The 18410-nt window shown below is 37.0% G+C and overlaps 1 protein-coding gene across 2 annotated transcripts in view; it reads left to right on the forward strand.

Annotated features, from left to right (window-relative positions):
* The window catches only part of LOC107624891 (nuclear pore complex protein NUP107), a 24861-nt gene continuing 8522 nt past the window's right edge, over nucleotides 2072-18410 (forward strand). The window contains exons 1-13 of one of the 2 annotated variants that reach the window (XM_016327372.2): nucleotides 2072-2402; nucleotides 2821-3179; nucleotides 3912-3981; nucleotides 7009-7124; nucleotides 7652-7683; nucleotides 7787-7912; nucleotides 10069-10227; nucleotides 15713-15805; nucleotides 15893-16060; nucleotides 16790-16885; nucleotides 17357-17592; nucleotides 17682-17739; nucleotides 18102-18190. In XM_016327372.2, coding sequence (XP_016182858.1) covers nucleotides 2323-2402; nucleotides 2821-3179; nucleotides 3912-3981; nucleotides 7009-7124; nucleotides 7652-7683; nucleotides 7787-7912; nucleotides 10069-10227; nucleotides 15713-15805; nucleotides 15893-16060; nucleotides 16790-16885; nucleotides 17357-17592; nucleotides 17682-17739; nucleotides 18102-18190 — 1682 coding nt within the window. In that variant the 5' untranslated portion in view covers nucleotides 2072-2322. Of the gene's footprint in view, nucleotides 2403-2820; nucleotides 3180-3305; nucleotides 3570-3911; nucleotides 3982-7008; nucleotides 7125-7651; nucleotides 7684-7786; nucleotides 7913-10068; nucleotides 10228-15712; nucleotides 15806-15892; nucleotides 16061-16789; nucleotides 16886-17356; nucleotides 17593-17681; nucleotides 17740-18101; nucleotides 18191-18410 lie in introns of those variants that run through there. The other variant, XM_016327381.2, reaches the window with a different exon arrangement.

The following is an 18410-nucleotide window of genomic DNA, read 5'->3' on the forward strand; positions in this document are numbered from 1 at the left end:
AGTATAGTAAATGATAAAAAAAATTCATAAATAAAAAATACAATAAAAAACATAAAAATTAAAGAGTTATGCTACATGTACACCAAAATCAACCACCAAAGTCAGCCACCAGTATAAAATACATGCTGAAATACAAATACACATTGAAAATAAATTAAACCACACATGTATTTATACACAAATATATTGGTGGCTGATTTTGGTGTACAAATAATAATTCTCAAAATTAAAATATGAAAGAGAGTATTAAAAATAATAAAGAAAATTAAAATATTCACTTTGTTAGTGATTGAAACAAATCTGAACGATTTTGATGAAAAAAAACTGTAACAAAGAACTATGAAGAACTAGGACGAATTACAAAGAACTACGGTAAAAGTAATAGTTATTGGTATCCTTTGTATAGAAGAAAATGAAGGGTAGAGTTGGTAAAAAAATAAATTTCTAATCTAATTTTCCAACGGTAATCAACCACCTTGAACGTAAATGCAGAAGTTACAAATTTTAGTTTCACCTGAACGTGCATTCAGAGGTAGAATCATTTCTGCGTTCAGAGGGATAAAAGTTGCCATACATAAAAAGGAAACTTTCAAGAAACTCAAACGCGCTTCTTTCTTCCCCAACGCGTTTGCCAAACACACCCCTATCCGTCTGCCTGGCTACCTCGTTAGCTCTTTCCAACGATATTTCGGCTTTTGGCTTCATGGCTAAGTGGTGCGACATGAAGTCAAGGTCTATTCTCGGCATGTCGGCTGGAGTCCAGGCGAAAAGGTCTCCGTTTGCCCTAATGGCTTTCATAAGATGTTCCTTTTATTCATGGGGGAGGTTTTGATTTACAAACGTAAACTTATCCTCTGTATCCTCTACCTGGAATTTCTCCAAGTCTCCTTGTGGTTTAGGTCTCGGTTTCTCGTCAGCCCTGGCATCTAGGTCTGCCAAGAACACCACGGCTGCCTCCTTTAATTTCTTTCTGAGTGCTAGGCTGGCGTTGTCCCAAGCAACCGCTGTTTCCAAGTCTCCCCCGATCAACCCCACAGATCCATCATCCGCCACGAATTTCATTGTGAGGAGCTTTGTGCAAATGATGGCCAATAGCTCGTTGATGGTCCTTCTTCCAAGAATGACGTTATAGGCCATAGAATTCCTCAAGGCCACAAACTCTGCCATTATCGACTTTTGGCTCGCCCCAAAACTTACGCAGATTGGGAGGGTGACAGAACCATCAGATTTGATGTAGTTGTCTCCCAATGCTACGACCCTGTGACGGTGGTCTTTGAGATTGTTTTCCTTGAGTCCCAGGGCGCCGAACACGTTTCAAAACATAATGTTTGAATCAGCTCCTGTGTCCACCAAGATTCATTTGAGTAAATCCGTCCCGATTCTCGTTGTGATTACCATTGGTAGGTCCTCGGGAAGGTCGTGACATCAGCGATCTCCAGGGCCAAATGATATCTCGGGAATTTTTCCGGAATGGACCTTGGAATTTTCCGACGACACGGTCAACACCCTAGCGTCTTTCTTTGCCGCTAATGTATGTATAAGATAAGATTCAAACATCGATAATATTAGTTGGTTGATGATAAAATAATATTAGACTTGGTTGGATAAAATTTTTACTTTTGAAAAGTAATTTATAAAAGTTAGTTTTCAAAAAATAGCTTTTTAATAGTTATAGCACCTATATTTAGTAAATTAAATTAAAAACGACTTTCAATAAGTACAAACAATAATAATTACATTTGGTAAAATGATTTTTAAAATTAAAAAAATACTATATTAGACATAAATACAAAAGTTAAATTTAAAAATTAATTAATATATAAGATTATATTAAATTTTTTAACTTTGATAAATACAAATCATCTTTAAAAAATTCTACCTTAAATGTTTTTAAAAGTACCTCGTGCTTATAATAACGTCAGTTAATCATTTAGCTCTAGCCTCTAGGACCAGTTCTAAGTCTTCTTTAACAATTTTGGACCGTAGTACCAAAAGTTAAAAAGAAAAATCTTACAGGCCCTGATTCCAGAAAAGCCCAAAAGAAAAGGGTTGGAACAGGGTTAGCCCCAGTCAGCCCTAACACCCCACAAACAAAAAAAATAAACCCTAAAACCCTGTCACTCACTCTGAATCCTCCGCGGCTGCCTTCCGGCCTCCAGCCTCGAGCCGTCGCGCCCTCCGCCGCTGCTCCACCGCTCTCGGTCCTCGTGTGCTCCACTACTGGCGCATCACGCGTCCTCTTCCTCCTTCACTTCGCGTCTTCTCTGCCATCCTTCGCATCCTCGCTGTTATTGATCGCAGTAGTCTACAGTGTCAACCACTATGGATGACGGAATGGACACCTCTCCCAGCATCTTCGATCCTCAGAACCTCTCCACTAGACAGAAGTTTCGCAGATACGGGTATTTGAATCTTTCTCTCTCCATTGCTCCATATTCAAAGCTGCATATCAACCATTGCCTTTTTCATTTTTTTTTAAGTTGGGAGTTCCCTTCCTGTTGTGAGTCACTAGGGATTAGGGCACAACACACAATTATTTTTTGATTGCTTGACATCTTAACCTATGAAGCTGCGAAATTCACCTACATTTGTTGTGGTTCCCTTAATTGAGTGTGTTGTTAATGATTGTGGGTTGGTGCATTGGATGGTATATGGAAGATAGTATTGAAAGGTTTGAGTTCCTTGGGAGTGTGAGAACTTGGTGGTCTTCTTTATAATCTTAGCTCTGTATTCTTTTTAGAACTGCAACATTTAATTGCTAGGGTTTTGTTAGTGTTTCTCAGACTTCTGTGTTGACTTTCAAGAATGGAATTGATGCAGGAAGAGGCACTCAACTTCTGGTGCTTCAATCCATCAAGATAACTCAGCTTCCAAGTTGAGTGAAACTGGGCTTTTATATGATGGCCAAAGTATCCACAGCCCTACTAATGCTGCACTTCTTCTTGAAAACATTAAACAAGAGGTTGAGGGTCTTGATGCTGAATACTATGAAGAAAAAATACAACCTTCCTCTAAAAGGATGCTGTCTTCTGATATTCAAGGAATCCCTGTTGTTGATGCTGGTTTTGACTCTATACGCCACTCATTAAAAGCTTGTAAACAAGATGGTGACTCATTGGGAGATGGTGCAGAAACGATTTTTACTTTATTTGGATCTCTGCTTGACTGTGCTATGCAAGGTGCTGCAAGTACATTTATTTATATACAGTACCTAGTAAACTTCATTTCATTCATCTGCCTTTTTCTTTTCTTTTCTTTTCTTTTTTATTTTTTTTTTCTGTTAATTCAGGATACACATGATCAACATATCATGGAATGCAAGTTAGCAATAGACAATTGTATTCATATATACACCTCAAGAGAGGGGGCATGCCCTTAGTGTTTTCCCTGAATCAGCTACTTCTCAAGGATCCACCAATCCTATCGCTCCTGCGTTGCAGTCGCAACCATTCCTTCAACTCTGTGCTGAAGAGTAGGCACGAGAATGGTAATAGCTTCCATGAGCGCAGGAGCATGCAACCCTATGTGATCCTGACAACCATGCTTTCTATCTTTGGCCTTAGGAAAGGGTTAGTTGTTATTTGCCTTCTTTTAGGAGTTTAGCTTGCAATTTTATTGTGAAATTTCCAATCAGCTCTTACAAAGGGAAGGGAGGGATTTATTGCATTGATGTACCCTTTTTGTTGCTTTTGTGCACTCCATCTTTCCCCGAAAAGGACATGGTATCATTTGTATCGTTTGATCTCTTGTAGTTACATAACATTTCTTCATATTTTTTGGGCATTTAGTTGGACTTTCCCATGTTGAGATTACGACTTTGTGCTCCTTTGAGCATGTGCCTTTTCTGTTGCAAATTGTAGGGGCGTGAGAAACGAATCATGTAATTTTGGTTTGGTTGAACTCATTTACAGGATTGATGCCTGTTTCTGATCTGATACTACGTTTTGAGAATGCATGTCGAGATGTTTCAGAATCTATCAGGTACATTTACTACTGTAATCAGCATAAATATCGTTCTACTTGAAAGTCTTGCATCGTAAGCATTCACACACATAGACTCGATATTATGTTGGAATTATTAAATTACATTTTGTCCATAGGAAGTTGGAAAACTGTAATGCTTCCTTCCTTTCTTTTTATCTTACAATATTGATTATCTTGTTGCACGCCATTCATATGTTTTCTTTTGGTCTCTCAACAATCTTACTATAGGTTCAAACTCTTGAAGTTGTTGTTGGACCAATTGGATTAGGTTTCCTTCTTCTTACATGTTACATGAAAACTGGTCTGTTTGCTTCTTCTTGAGTTTATTCCACTGGTATAGGAGAGAGGCTAGCTATACATGATAAATTGGTTGGATCTAACAATACTTGAAGTGGCAATTCCTGTATGGTAATTATCCTCTTGAAATTGATTATAGCTAAACAATGACTAAGTTTCATTAAAGGTGAAATCCGTGGAAACAAAATATGATTGACTAGATGGGTTACAGTGTTTTTACCCTTTCTTTTTTTGAGTATGCCTAGGAAAAGACATCTGACTGAAAGCTTTAGATCTAGTTATTTACAATGCTGATGAGGCACATTGGCAAAGACCACAGAGCCAAAGACACAATGAAGGTAGCAAAAGGTCACTAGGCTCCCAGATTGAGAGGTTTGGGTTAATTTGAAAAAAAAATGTGGAAAATACGAAGAGCTGAATATTATTCGTTGTTGTAAAAAATAGTTGTAGTATATAGGCATTTTGGCAATTAATTTCCATAATTTGTAATTATTGTGTAATGAATATGATTTCTTGTATAAATTAGGAAACAAATATTGGTTACGTATATCTAGAAAATTGACATATTTAATAACTGTCTAGTATGCTAAATATATGATATAATATACAACCTCTCTCAACAGAAACCATTCTTTTTTTTTTAAATTAATTGCAAAAGATTTTCCACTCTTCTAATAAAAGCTCATACAGTATTACAGTGGACCAAAACAAAAAGTACATAGGGCTATCTTCTACTATTTTTTATTTTTCTTACTTAGAAACCTTGTTTTATTTGTAGCATCTTGCTAAGTTTTGTAAGATCATATTTAAAATTCATTTGTTGATGCTGTTTCTGATCAAGACATATGGTGAGTGTACTTTTATTACAAAACTACTTTTCATATCAGAGTAGTTCGCAAAGGTACGCAGTCCACCAGAAATCCACATCCTATTTATAGTTATCTCACCAATTATCTTCGTCTTAGTGCACCTTTGTAGCTTCTATCACTTATTTCAATACCCGAAAGAGTTGAAGAGGCACTTGATCATCTAGGATGGTGTCAAGCCATGATTGATAAAATGCAAGCTTTAGAGCATAGTGGTACTTGGGAGCTGGTCTCTCTTCCTCCAGTCAAAACCACAGTTGGATGTATTTGGGTATACACAATCAAAGTCAGTCCAAATGGACAAATTCATTGTCTTAAAGCAAGGCTTATTGTAAAAGGATACTTTCAAATTTATGGTCTTGACTATGGAGATACCTTTTCTCCCGTAGCCAAAATCACTTCAATTCATCTTTTCTTAGCTATGGCTGCTATCTGTCATTGGTTGCTACATCAATTAGATATCAAGAGTGCCTTTCTTCATGGTGATCTAGGGGAAGAGGTTTACATGGAGCAACAGCCTGGCTTTGTTTCTCAAGGGGTGTTTGGATTAGTTTGCAAGTTGCAATGTTCAATCTATGTACTGAAACAATCCCCCAAATCATGGTTTTTGAAATTCAGCTTTTTTTTGAGCTTTCGGATGAAACAAAGCGAGGCAGATCATTAGGTTTTATACTGTCATAATTCACAAGGGAAAAGTGTTTACTTGATAATGTACATGGATGATATTGTTATCACAGGTGATGATCATGAAAGGATTAATCAGTTGAAAATTGAACCAAAGATTTGGGCAAGCTAAAATGCTTTCTTTGAATTGAAGTTGCCCAATCTAGCATTGGTGTTGTTATCTCTTAAAAGAAGTATGCTCTAGATATACTCAAGGAAACTTAAGATGATGAATTGTAGACGAACTGGCAGTCTAATGGATCCAAATCTTAAGTTACTACCTAATTAGTGGGAGCCAATATTAGTATCTTGAAAGGAATAGATATTAATTCGAAAACTTCTATATCTCACTATTACTGGAGCAGACATTTGTCTTGCATTAGCTGTAGTAAGTTAATTTCTGCAATCTTCTTGCTTAGATCATTGGAATGCAGTAATGCGAATATTGAGCTATATTAAAAGATTGCTTGTACAAGGTATATTTTATGAAGAAAAAGGGAATTCTCACATTATTGGTTTCGGTGATGCAAATTGTGCAGGCTGTCCCGTTGATAGACAATCTACTATAGGTTATTGCTTGTTTCTTGGAGGAAATCTTGTCTCTTGGAAAAGTAAAAAACAAAATGTTGTAGCACACCCTAATGCTGAAGCAGAATACTGTGCTTTGGCCACAGTTAGTTGTGAACTCATTTGGATCAAAGAGCTTCTTTGAGAGTTAAGATTTGGTGACTTAAAAGAAATGAAATTATTTTGTGATAATCAAGCAGTCTTTCATATAGCTTCTAATCCACTATTTCATGAAAGAACAAAACAACGAAGTTGACTGTTATTTTGTTCGAGAAAAAGATCTCTCAAAGGAAGTAATCACTAAATCAACAAGCTTCGGTGAACATCTAGAAGATATTTTCGGTGTACATCGGATTCAGTATCTGTGTAGCAAGCTTGGAACATTTAACTTATATGCTCCAGCTTGAGGGAGGATGTTGGAAAGAAACATTTGACTATGTAGAAACTAGTCAGGCCTAGGAATTAGTTGTATAGAAACTAAGCACTCCTAGAAAATTATCACACTCATTCGTTGTAATTGCTGACTATAGTCTTATATATTCTCAGCCTTTTCAACGACATATAATAAATATTGTGAGTGTACCTGTATTATGAAATTACTTTTCATACTATAATTGATGTTGTTTTATAGGTATGGTTTGAATGTTAAGCATCGAGTTGTTGAGGACAAATTGATGAGGCAGAAGGCTCAGCTCTTGCTTGATGAGGCTGCAACGTGGTCTTTGCTGTGGTTCGTTTATGGGAAAGGAAATATATCTCAAACCTTTGATATTCTATTTTAATAGTTTAATGATGACCTTTTGAGTGGGTTTGATTTTGTGTAATTCTTAAGGTTTCAGGTGCCTTTCAAATCTATTTTTAAAAATATCAAATTATTTCTCTTTGCATTGATGCACTCAACATTGCTATTGGTTGGACTTCTCCTTCATTAAATCACATTTATAATTTGATCTTTTAAGGATGGGAAGGTAATTGATTTGATATTAATCTTCATCTCATACTTCAGAAAACTTCCAATTGGATGTTGAGAAAATTATTTACTGGTAACTGATTTCCCGCATAGATGAATTTCCAGTTCGCTAGGACATTTTCCCCGACATATTCTACTAAGTATCCATCCTTAATCATTATAGGAGAGATACACAAAAGAGTGGCTCTGTAGCTTAAGTTGATCCTTCCAAATTCTGTTCTCCTTTCTTGCATTTCTTTTTGGATGCTATGCATGTTGATGTTTTATTTGTAGCTTTATCCTCTGACAGTTCTTTCTTTTGCAGTGACTGAAGAACTATCTAAAGAGCAAATACCGGTATGTTGTGTGTGTGTCGGCGGTGTTATTTTAAATGGTTAGATAATCAATCACTCATCTGAGTCCTCTGAATAAATGATTGAGATCTATTGACTCATCACAGGTGTCAGGAACCTCCCATGCTGTGGCTTGTGAGTTTGTTTCAGAAGACCATACTGCTCAATTATGCCTTCGGATAGTCCAGTGGTTGGAGGGTTTAGCTTCAAAAGCTCTTGACTTGGAAGAAAAGGTAATTCATTTCTACATTTGCTGTGTGGAAAGTTGATTCTATTCACAAATAATGTGTTAGAACTTAGAAGTAATAACTGGTATCAGTGAGATAGAGCAACGTGCTGAGGAAACCTATAATTCTGGGAGAATGTTCTACACTTAGCTTCCTCACTAGCTTACTCTATTAACCACAATTCACTGTACAACCAAATCTATAAAATATATCTCAATACGTTATCTTCCCTAGAATAGTGTCAGAAACTATTGAAATGCGAAATGAAAATCAAGAATGAAACCTAGAACATATTTGGTTTTTGTTTTTCTTTCCCCCCCTTATTTTCATTTTTCAGTCTGTTTTTCCGTTTTTTATGAAGGAAACAGTGAAAACTGGAAATGTAAACATGAGTTAATACTCAAAATGACCCCGAAATTTGACCACCAACTTAATTTGACCCTCTAATTTCAATTGGCCTAATTTATACCCTGAAATTTTAAAGCGTGGCTCAGATTGACCCTTTCGTCCAACTCCGTCACTGGAGTGATGACGTGACACCCAAACCTCACCACATGCCTCTCCTTCTTCCTCTTACCATCGCCATCACCACCTCCCTTCTACCAACACTCTCGCTCCCCCAACAAACAACAACATTCACAACCCACCAACACCCACACATTTCCACTGCCATAGCTTTGAAGAGCATAACACCTACACTCATCATTCCTTCATGACTGCAAACAGACAGCAAACCAATGAATGTGACATCGTTAGGGGCAACACCATGAACCACCATTTGTGAAAAGAGCTGCAATGCTTGCTTACCGTAACCATTCATCGCCATGTCGCAAATAACAGCACCCCAAGAAATAACATCCTTATGCACAATCATGTTGAAAATCTTGAACCCCATTTTCATATAACCACACTTAGCATACATGTTGAACAATGCAATCCCAATGTTACCATCAATCACAAGGTCACACCACCCATTGCCCCAAATTTGAAGCACCCTCACCCATTGCACCCATCTTTGTGTTCATATTAAGAGGGATCTAAAGTGTGGTGTTGTGTTTCTTTTTCTTTTTCTATTTCTCTTTAATTTGTTAATTTTAGTGATTGTTAATGTTGTTTGTTGGGGAGGGAAGACGTTGGTAGAGGGAAGATGGTGATGGTGATGGTGAGAAAGAGAAGGATCAAATAATAGAAAGGCCCTTCATAAATGGCGGTGGAAATGTGTGGGTGTTGGTGGGTTGTGAATGTTGTTGTTTGTTGGGGAAGGGAGGGTGTTAGTAGAGGGAAAGTGGTGATGGCGATGGTAAGAAGAAGAAGGAGAGGCATGTGGTGAGGTTTGGGTGCCATGTCATCATTCCGGTGACGGAGTTAGATGGAAGAGCCAATCTGAGCCACGTCTTAAAATTTCAGGGTATAAATTGGGTCAATTAAAAATTAGAGGATCAAATTGAGTCGGTGGTCAAATTTCGGGGGTCATTTTGAGTATTAACTCTGTAAACATAAAACTGATATTTATTCTCACTTTTTTTGTTCACAATATTATGAAAACAGAAAACATTGAAAATGAAATAGGAAATGAAATTAGAAACCAAACAGCATAGGTACCAGTCGCATTGCATAATTGAAATTTTACTACTTTGAAGGCAAAGAAAAACCCATGAAGATGCAAGTACTCCAGCCTAGTGAAGTGCACTGAAGAATAATATGCGGCGCCCATACTTTTCATCAAAACTTCACTTTCGTTTTGGTCTATTGTTTACAATTGTTTAAATTGGAGATTTACAATCTATGGTATTTTATTTTGAGGTGACTTGTATTAAGTACATGATTTAAAGTCATTATCATCATAATTTATTTAGGGTTTATAAGAACACAGTAAACCGTAATTTATTTCTTTATTTGTCTCTTATTACATATAAGCACACAATAAAGTATCCATAATAATTGCACCTGATGCACCATGTTATGAAGTTACTTGTTTGAAATAATTTTAGGTGTCATTGAGTACAAGTTGCCAATAAGCTTTGGTTTATTCAAAATAATGGTGCATATTTTTCATTATTGCAATCCGTGGTGTCCCAAATTGATAAACTTTTATATTTCATATTGCCTCACCTTATGTGTTAGTATTCTTGTTTGGTTACATATGATGCATTATTTTGTAGGTGCGTGGATCTCATGTTGGTAGTTATCTTCCTAGTTCTGGTGTTTGGCATCATACTCAACGTTACTTAAAGAAAGAGAGAGCTGATATGAACATTGTTCATCACTTGGATTTTGATGCTCCGACTCGTGAAAATGCAAACCTATTGCCTGATGACATGGTATTTTACATATGATTGCTTTGCCGTTTCATACTTCAGTCACTTGGTTCCCACGTTGATCTATATCATACATGGATATACCATATACCAATTTATTTTCCTTTCTTCTTTACTTACCTTCAATAGATCCTTGAGTTTTGTTTTAAAAGCCATAATTAATACTTTTCATATTGGAACTTGCATATAGTATCATGAAGTTAGCCACTTAGTTGTTATTGCAGAAGATTTTGGATTGATAGATCATGCAATAATTCTCTCCCTGATGCATGGTATCTGTTTAAAAAGTATTGGAAAACAAGATAAGGAAAGTGCATAGAGAGATTTAGAGAATCGAAGAAGATAGATGTATTATGATATGGTTAAAGACACTACTCATAGGACTAGGAGACCTTGCAGGAGAAAAATATAAGTGTTGGAACCTCTAGAGCATCTTTTTTTGGCATTGGTCAAGTCTACCAGTAGCTGGCCACCACAATCTCTCAAAAGAAGAACAGAAAATGCCAAGGTTCTGAAGACCGGATCGGTCATCAAACCGCTTTAGTTATTAGTTTACTGGTTTATTGGTCCAACCAGTTCAACCGTAAAAACTGTTTTATAATAAAATAACAGACAAAATATAAATAAATATCCTAAAACATAAGTATAGTCTAATATAAATCTTAAAATGTCTTCCAAATTTAGAGCAGTATATCAAATGTTATCAACTAAAATCTTATGATCTTATCAAAGTACAATCTTAAAAGTTAAATAACAAAAGGAAATATCCAAATATAAAATGACATCTATGTTCAAGCTTGTGGAGGACTAGAATCAACATAATAGTACCATTGGGATAGTCTTCCTTCTTAATTCTTATATACCTCCAACTATTTCCTACAAAATGAAAATTGAGCACAAAACACGGCCTTAAAACAAAAACAACCTCCTCAGAAATCAATAGAATATTAAGCACCAACTTATGGCAAAATGTACTATCAAGGATACATATATTCATGTTTTGGCGTGTTTGTTGCCACTTTATTTGGCTAATCAAGTTCGGTTTTAAAGTATGAAATCCCAAAGATTCTAGAAGGTGGTTTCTTAACCAATAAATCAAATTGCATAGTGTCAAACAGTTAAATTTTAAGTCAAAAAGTGAGGCTTGTTGGTATTAAGCATAAGGTGAAATTAACAACATTCAAACTTTGCACACAATTACTTTCAAGTTGACATAATAGTGATTAATCACATATCATTTTAGTGTTTCCTTCTATTCAATGGTATTAACATAGATGGAAATGATAATTACCTGGTTTCTGGGAGCTAAAACAGTAAAACATAGTTACTAAAATGTCAGTAAGACGATGATTATGCGAGTTCATTTCAATACACAATTTGTTACATTTTGTGATTGAATTACAAGTATTCCTTTAGGCAATGAGCACAAAATTTATCATCAAGAAACTTTTAACAAAATTTAACAACAGAAAAAAAAAAGCAAAAACAAGCCAGTAACAATTTATCAGTATCAGTTTATCATCAATAAAATTAAAAAAAAAAAAAAAAAAAAAAAAAAAAGCCAGTAACAATTTTCAGTATCAGTTTATCATCAATCAGTAAGCCAGTAATAGAGTTAAGCAACCCAAAACAAGCAAGAACAAGCTAGTAAGAGAGTTAAAATTTATCATCAAGCAGAGCCATCAACCAAGAAAAAGCACCGAGCACTGACTGAGCATCCGAGGCATTACCTTCGGCGAGGGCAGTGACCATAGATTTGAGGGAGAGCGACGGACGACGGGAAGCTGGCAATGAACACTGGTGAGATGGAGACAGACGATGGGGAGGTGGCGACGAACGCTGGGGAGGTGGCGACGAACACGACGGACAGACGATGTTGGAGCAAGACCTGGAGACGCTGGCATTGGGCGAACGGGGAGGGCCTTCGACCACGATGAACCAAGCGGCGATGGTGAGACCAACAGCGGCGCAATGGAGGCTAGGGTTTTCAAGGAAGAATGGGGAAGAGCTCTGCATGAGTGAAAGCCTGAAAGGGGGAGAGACTGGTTTCTCAATCCAGAAACCCTTTCTCTTTTTTTTTAAGCGGCATCGTTTAGAGTAAACCGGCCGGGTACCAGTTTGGTCTGATCGGCCGGTTCTCGGTCAGTTCAGTGGTTTACAAATGGTTTTATAATCACCTGTTTGGGACAGTAAACCGAACTGTGTTACTGTCCGGTTCGCGGTTGGACCAGTCCGACCGGCTGGTTCGGTCCCGTTTTCAGAACCATGGAAAATGATGATTGTTGAGGAAGTTTGTTGCATCGTAATTAGGAGTCATGATTTGCAACATGTTGTAGAGTAAGGAATTGAAGCTTGTTTTGTTGAGGAAATTTATTATGCACTTTTGGATTCATGGATGTGCTATTCATGGGATGTGCTACTTGTAACATCCCAAATTTCTGATGTATTGACTATTGAGGGGGCATTCAGAAAGTTGGGATCAGACTCGGAATAGGAGAGAATCAGGTCTCTTGAATGCCATTTTTTTGAATGCCCTCTCATTACTTCCCCACAGCTTTATGGTTCCCAACCGCCTCATAACAGAATGCTCACTTTTTTATTCTCTCACCAACTAAGCAAGTTAAATACAAAACCCACCACAGCCCATTGTTCCCTCATAAAAGAATGCTCACTTTATGTTCTGCATTAGGTAAAATGGAGTCCAATTGAAACAATGGAATCAACAGAAGCCCTGATTTGTAAGAAATACTGAGATCGACTGTGAACCTGTTGTAGTTTTGCTGAGTTCACTTTTCATGTGGTGTGGATGAGCTTTAGAGGGATAGTGCACGTAGATCTTCTCCCAAATCTGCCAAGCATAATCACAGCCTACAAGCCTGGGTAGATTAAATCATGGGTGCCATCAACCATGACAAAATTAGCTAATCTTGCTTTTCCCAAAGTTGATATTAATTCAAAACCAGATCTTTGTGTGCTGCTTATGGTGATTCATACTGAGGAAGAGCCTTTGTTATGCGGTCAGGATAATGTAATAGGTTGTGGCCTCTGATTGCTGCTAGTAGTTAATGGCGTCGACAAATATAACTCTTCTCAAGTTTTCTTGAGAGTGTATGCACAGAGGATGCACACAGAGGAGTTAGTGGATCAAATGTGTTCAGTAACCACATCAAATGTATCTTGGATCACTAACCACTTCTGGCTTCTAGACACTTCTAGATGCTTTCCTAACTCAATCTATTATACCCCTTGAAACTGGGCTCTCCACAATTCTGAAAATCTGTTATAAGTAATTTCTTCCTTAGACCTAGGAATTTTGATTTAGGCACTTCCTTAGTCAACATATCAGCTGGCTGCTCATAAGAGGGAATATGGGCAATCAGTAGCTTCCCTTCCATGACTCCATATGCTTTGTCCTATTGTGCAAAACAGGGTTGTGAGCGAGCATAATAGCACTAAGATTGTCACAATATACAACTGGCCTTGAGGTACGATAGATCCACCATACTCCTATACTCGGCCTCAGTTCTGGATCTGGCAACTTTGGGCCGTTTCCTGGACCACCAAGACATGATGTTAGGGCCAAGATACGCATGGGCACCTGATGTTGGACCTCCTGTCATCCACATCAGCAGCCCAGCTAGCATCACAATATCCTGTTAGGTTTGGGTTCTGTGCATCTGCGGCTGGCTTGAACTCAAGTCCAAGCTCCTGAGTTCCATCAAGATACCTAAGGATTCATTTTACTGCCTTGCAATGAGTCTTTTGAGGGGAGGACATGAATTGACAACCTTTGTTGATGCTAAATGAGATTTCAGGTCTTGTGACTGTAACAACTGACCTATAGAGAGTAGGGTTATCAAACTTAGAACTGCCATTATGTGACAGCTTGAGACCAGAAACCATAGGAGTTGAAAGGGATCTGGCTTTATCCATTTTGCTCTTTCCAAGTAGATCCCTGATGTACTTCTGTTGGGACAGAAAAAGAGAGCCATTTAAGCATTTCTGTACTTCTATTCCCAAAAATTAGTGCAAGTCTCCCAAGTCTTTAAAAGCAAATCTGATGTTAAGGTTGGTGACAAGCTCTTGAATATAGGAAGAGGAGGAGCCTGTGATGATTATGTCATCAACATAGACTAGGATATAGCTAACCTGAGACTGATCAGACCTGATGAAGAGAGAGAGTTCACATTTGGCACTGTTGAACCTGAGACTAAGTGTTATTACTTTATCTAATTTCCGTATTATGTATACATGTTATTACATATATGTATTTCCTAAAATAGATTAGGATAGCCTAGTAATCCCTAGAAATTAGCCTAGAGAGAAATAACCTAAGGATCCCTTGAAATTAGCCTACATTTCAGCCAATGATCTTTGTAATATCTATATGTTGAATACATAGACCAGCAAAAGGCAAGACAGTTTTTGCCCACTGGAAATCAAGGTTTGTTAAGTGTGGCTTTCAGCGTCTCAAACCGAGCCCCCGGAGCCTGTTTTAGTTCGTATAGCGACTTGTATAGGTTGCATACCAGCCCAGAATTATCCGTGAACCCTTCCGGTTGCTTCAGTGTACACCTCTTCACTAAGCACACCATCTAGGAACACGTTGTTCACATCCAATTGGTTAAGAACCCACCATTAGCAAGGGCTAGGGTCAATACTACCTGAATAGTAGCTGGCTTCACCATTGGTGAAAATGTCTCATAATAATCAAAACAAACCTTCTGAAGGAAACCCTTTGCGATAAGCCGTGCCTTGAATTTAACACTGCCATCTGGGTTCCATTTCACCCAGAATACCCACTTACAGCCAATGGCAGTTCAGTTTAGGGGAAGAAGAACCAATGACCAGGTGGATTTGCGAGAAAGGACCGGAAATTCCGTTGTCAGTGGATGTGTTGATGGTGATTGGGAGAGGTGATCCCATTATGGTGCACTGCTTGTTTTCCCATACACTTCTTCACATAGAAATTTTATGATTTTTTAGGACAAATTTTTGCTCATATCAGTTGCCGCTGACAGTAGGAAGACCTTACTCTTGTGGATTATTTGTTATGTTTGGAGTTAATGCATTTCTATTTACTCGTCTATTTTCTTTCTAGTAAAAGCCTTTTCAAAGTTTTTTGTTATGGGCTTGTTTGTGTTAACTTTTTGTTGCAAAACAAATGTGCTTTTTCAATTAAATGATATCTATAAAAATATTGAGTTAATATATAAGGTATTTTTTTTGGAAAGGTCAAACTCCATAAAGTGATAAAACAACTATTTTGGTGCTCTTTGAAGCTGCAAAAATAGCTAATGGAAAAGGCTTTATGAATAGTTATAGTATATAACCACTTTTTTAAGCTGAAATTAATGCACTCCATATTACACCCAATTTTTTTTTATACTTTCTTCATAGCAGTTGACATTGAATTTAAAAGGCAGAGATTGAGTGAACACACCCAATTTTACTTTGGTATCAGTGATGGTTTACATTTTCGGTACAGAAACAAGATGAATCTCTTTTAGAAGATGTTTGGACTCTTTTAAGGGCTGGAAGACTAGAAGAGGCATCTGGACTTTGTCATTCTGCTGGACAGGTGAAGATCTCAATGGAAAAGTGAAAATGATAAGTTTATGCTGAGAAGTCTATGCTTTCTGCTATTTACATTTTTGGCTTTTTGCAGCCATGGAGAGCTGCCTCTCTGTGTCCATTTGGAGGTTTGAACCTGTTTCCTTCAGTTGAAGCTCTGGTGAAGAATGGTAAAAGTAGAACATTGCAGGCTGTTGAATTTGAAAGTGGCATTGGTCATCAGTGGCATCTTTGGAAATGGGCTTCATATTGTGCATCAGAGGTAATGTTGTTTGTAAATGAATACTAATTGAAGACTTAATGTTGTTTTATTGACTTCTGTGCTGTTTACTTGTTCTTTTCTCAGCTATGTCTAAAAGGTTTAATAAATAAAATGAATGTACTGCTCCACACGTTTTATCTTTTCCATATGGTATTATTTTCTATAATATGGTTTTATCTTCCTCTCTGCTGTGTTCTTTCCATCTACATAGAACTGTCATTATTTCCTTTAGTTATTTCCATATAATTCTCTCTCTCTCTCTCTCTCTCTCTCATACCATCTTGCTTCTTAAACTCTTAAATCCTTTATTCTCAACATCCTTGTATTGCAATTTCCCTCATCTTTTAACCAGTTTGTCATCTTACCATCAAATTTAAATATTTAATTTAATAAAAGGATAAATAGTTTTATATTTTTGTTCAATAGCATATCATGTTGATTCATTTATATGGACTTCATGAACCTTCTGTTAAAATAGAGTAAGCTAGATCAATACTAGTATAGCCTGTAGAGGATGGTAGTTCTGCCCTGTATGATTGCATAGGCTACAAGCTAAACACTCCTGTATAATGCACTGATTCAGTGCTAATCAATTATAATCTCAAAAACAGTGATTATTCAAGTACATCCTCTCTCTTTCGAATTCTCTCTTCTCTAGACTCTTAACAGTTTGTAATTAAAATATAAAACTTGTTAAATGTAACTTTTTATTTGCAATTTATTCTGCAGAAAATATCAGAGCTTGGTGGGAAATTTGAAGCTGCTGTATATGCAGTCCAATGTAGCAACTTAAAACGGATGCTTCCATTGTGTACAGATTGGGAGGTAGAAGCTTGTCTGCTAGATTCTGATTCGTAATTTCATGCACGTAGAAATAGTAAACTAATTTTTATCCCAAAAAATTAAGTAGCAAAATTAATAACTCATATGGGTATTCTAGGGGGCCAGCTATCTTTTTGTCAACACTTGGCCAACACTGTATTTTTATATGATTGCACCCATATTTTGTCAAGCTTTTGCACATATTTGAGTGATACACACATGAACTAGTATATTTTGCATGCATGCAAACCACAAAGAAAAAGTCTAGGTGATGAATATTTTTTAGCTAATATGTAGTCTACTTTTCTTCTAGGTCATCTTGTTCACTTATTTTTTAAGCAGACTTGTGAGTGTTGGCTATATGCTGGCCAAAAAATCATTGACCACCTAGCAAGGCTCTAAATCTTCTCCTCAATCATGCTGTTAATGTTGGAAGCTTATGCTGATTAATTGCATAACTTGAAACATTTGCAGTCAGCATGCTGGGCATTGGCGAAGTCTTGGCTTGATGTGCAGGTAGACTTGGAAATCACACGTTCGCTGCCTGGTGGAATTGATCAACTTAGATCTTTTGGTGATGTAATTAATGGAAGCCCAGGACACGCTGATGGCTCCTTGGATCCCACAGATGGGCCCGAAAATTGGCCTATTCAAGTTTTGAATCAGCAACCACGACAACTTTCATCTCTTCTTCAGAAGCTACATTCAGGGTAACTGTACAATTATTGTTACAAATGTGCTTTTTTTATGATGGTTTATTGTTATCATTTGTAATCCTTTTCTCCTAATGCCATTTTAGTGAAATGATGCATGAGGCTGTAACTCAACAATGCAAGGAGCAACACCGACAAATTCAGGTATGCTTAAACGCTTGTTTTTATTTCATATGTGAATTTCTGTCATTGTTTTTTCTAGGTGTTCAATATTTTCACGTTTTAGAGCATTTCTACATATATTTTTAATAACAAAAGAAAAAAATAAGGGAATGAAACAGAACAATAGAAGTTGTAAATCTTTTCTTGGTTTAAAATGGAGCCTATTGCTCAAAGGATGCATTCTTTAGCTTTCTTTCTTCTCGGTCTCTTCATTTTCCCCCTTTCAAGAAACTTAATGGTGCAATTGCAATTACTTAAGGCATCGAGAGAACAAAATTTTACCTTTGTGTTATATCTTCCTCTTTTATTTTCCTGATTTCTTAAGCTATTCGTTGCCTTTTCAGATGACTTTAATGCAAGGTGATATACCACGTGTACTGGACCTTATATGGTCATGGATAGCACCATCAGAAAATGATCAGAATATATTTAGGTGAGTAATGTTATCTTTTCTTTCCCATGTTAACACACTTGCTGAAAAGTTGTTATGCCTAGATTTTCAGAGTTATTCCAGCAACTTGTAGATTAGATGTTGCACTACTATTACCTTTCGAATCTCATTTGCTCACTACAGTGAAATTCGCCAATTCTTTATGTGTATACCAAGGTTCTAAAAACTGGGCTGGTCATTGAACCGGCAAAGCCAAAGGTTT

This window comes from Arachis ipaensis, chromosome B01 (assembly GCF_000816755.2).
Source record: "Arachis ipaensis cultivar K30076 chromosome B01, Araip1.1, whole genome shotgun sequence".
NCBI lineage: Eukaryota > Viridiplantae > Streptophyta > Magnoliopsida > Fabales > Fabaceae > Arachis > Arachis ipaensis.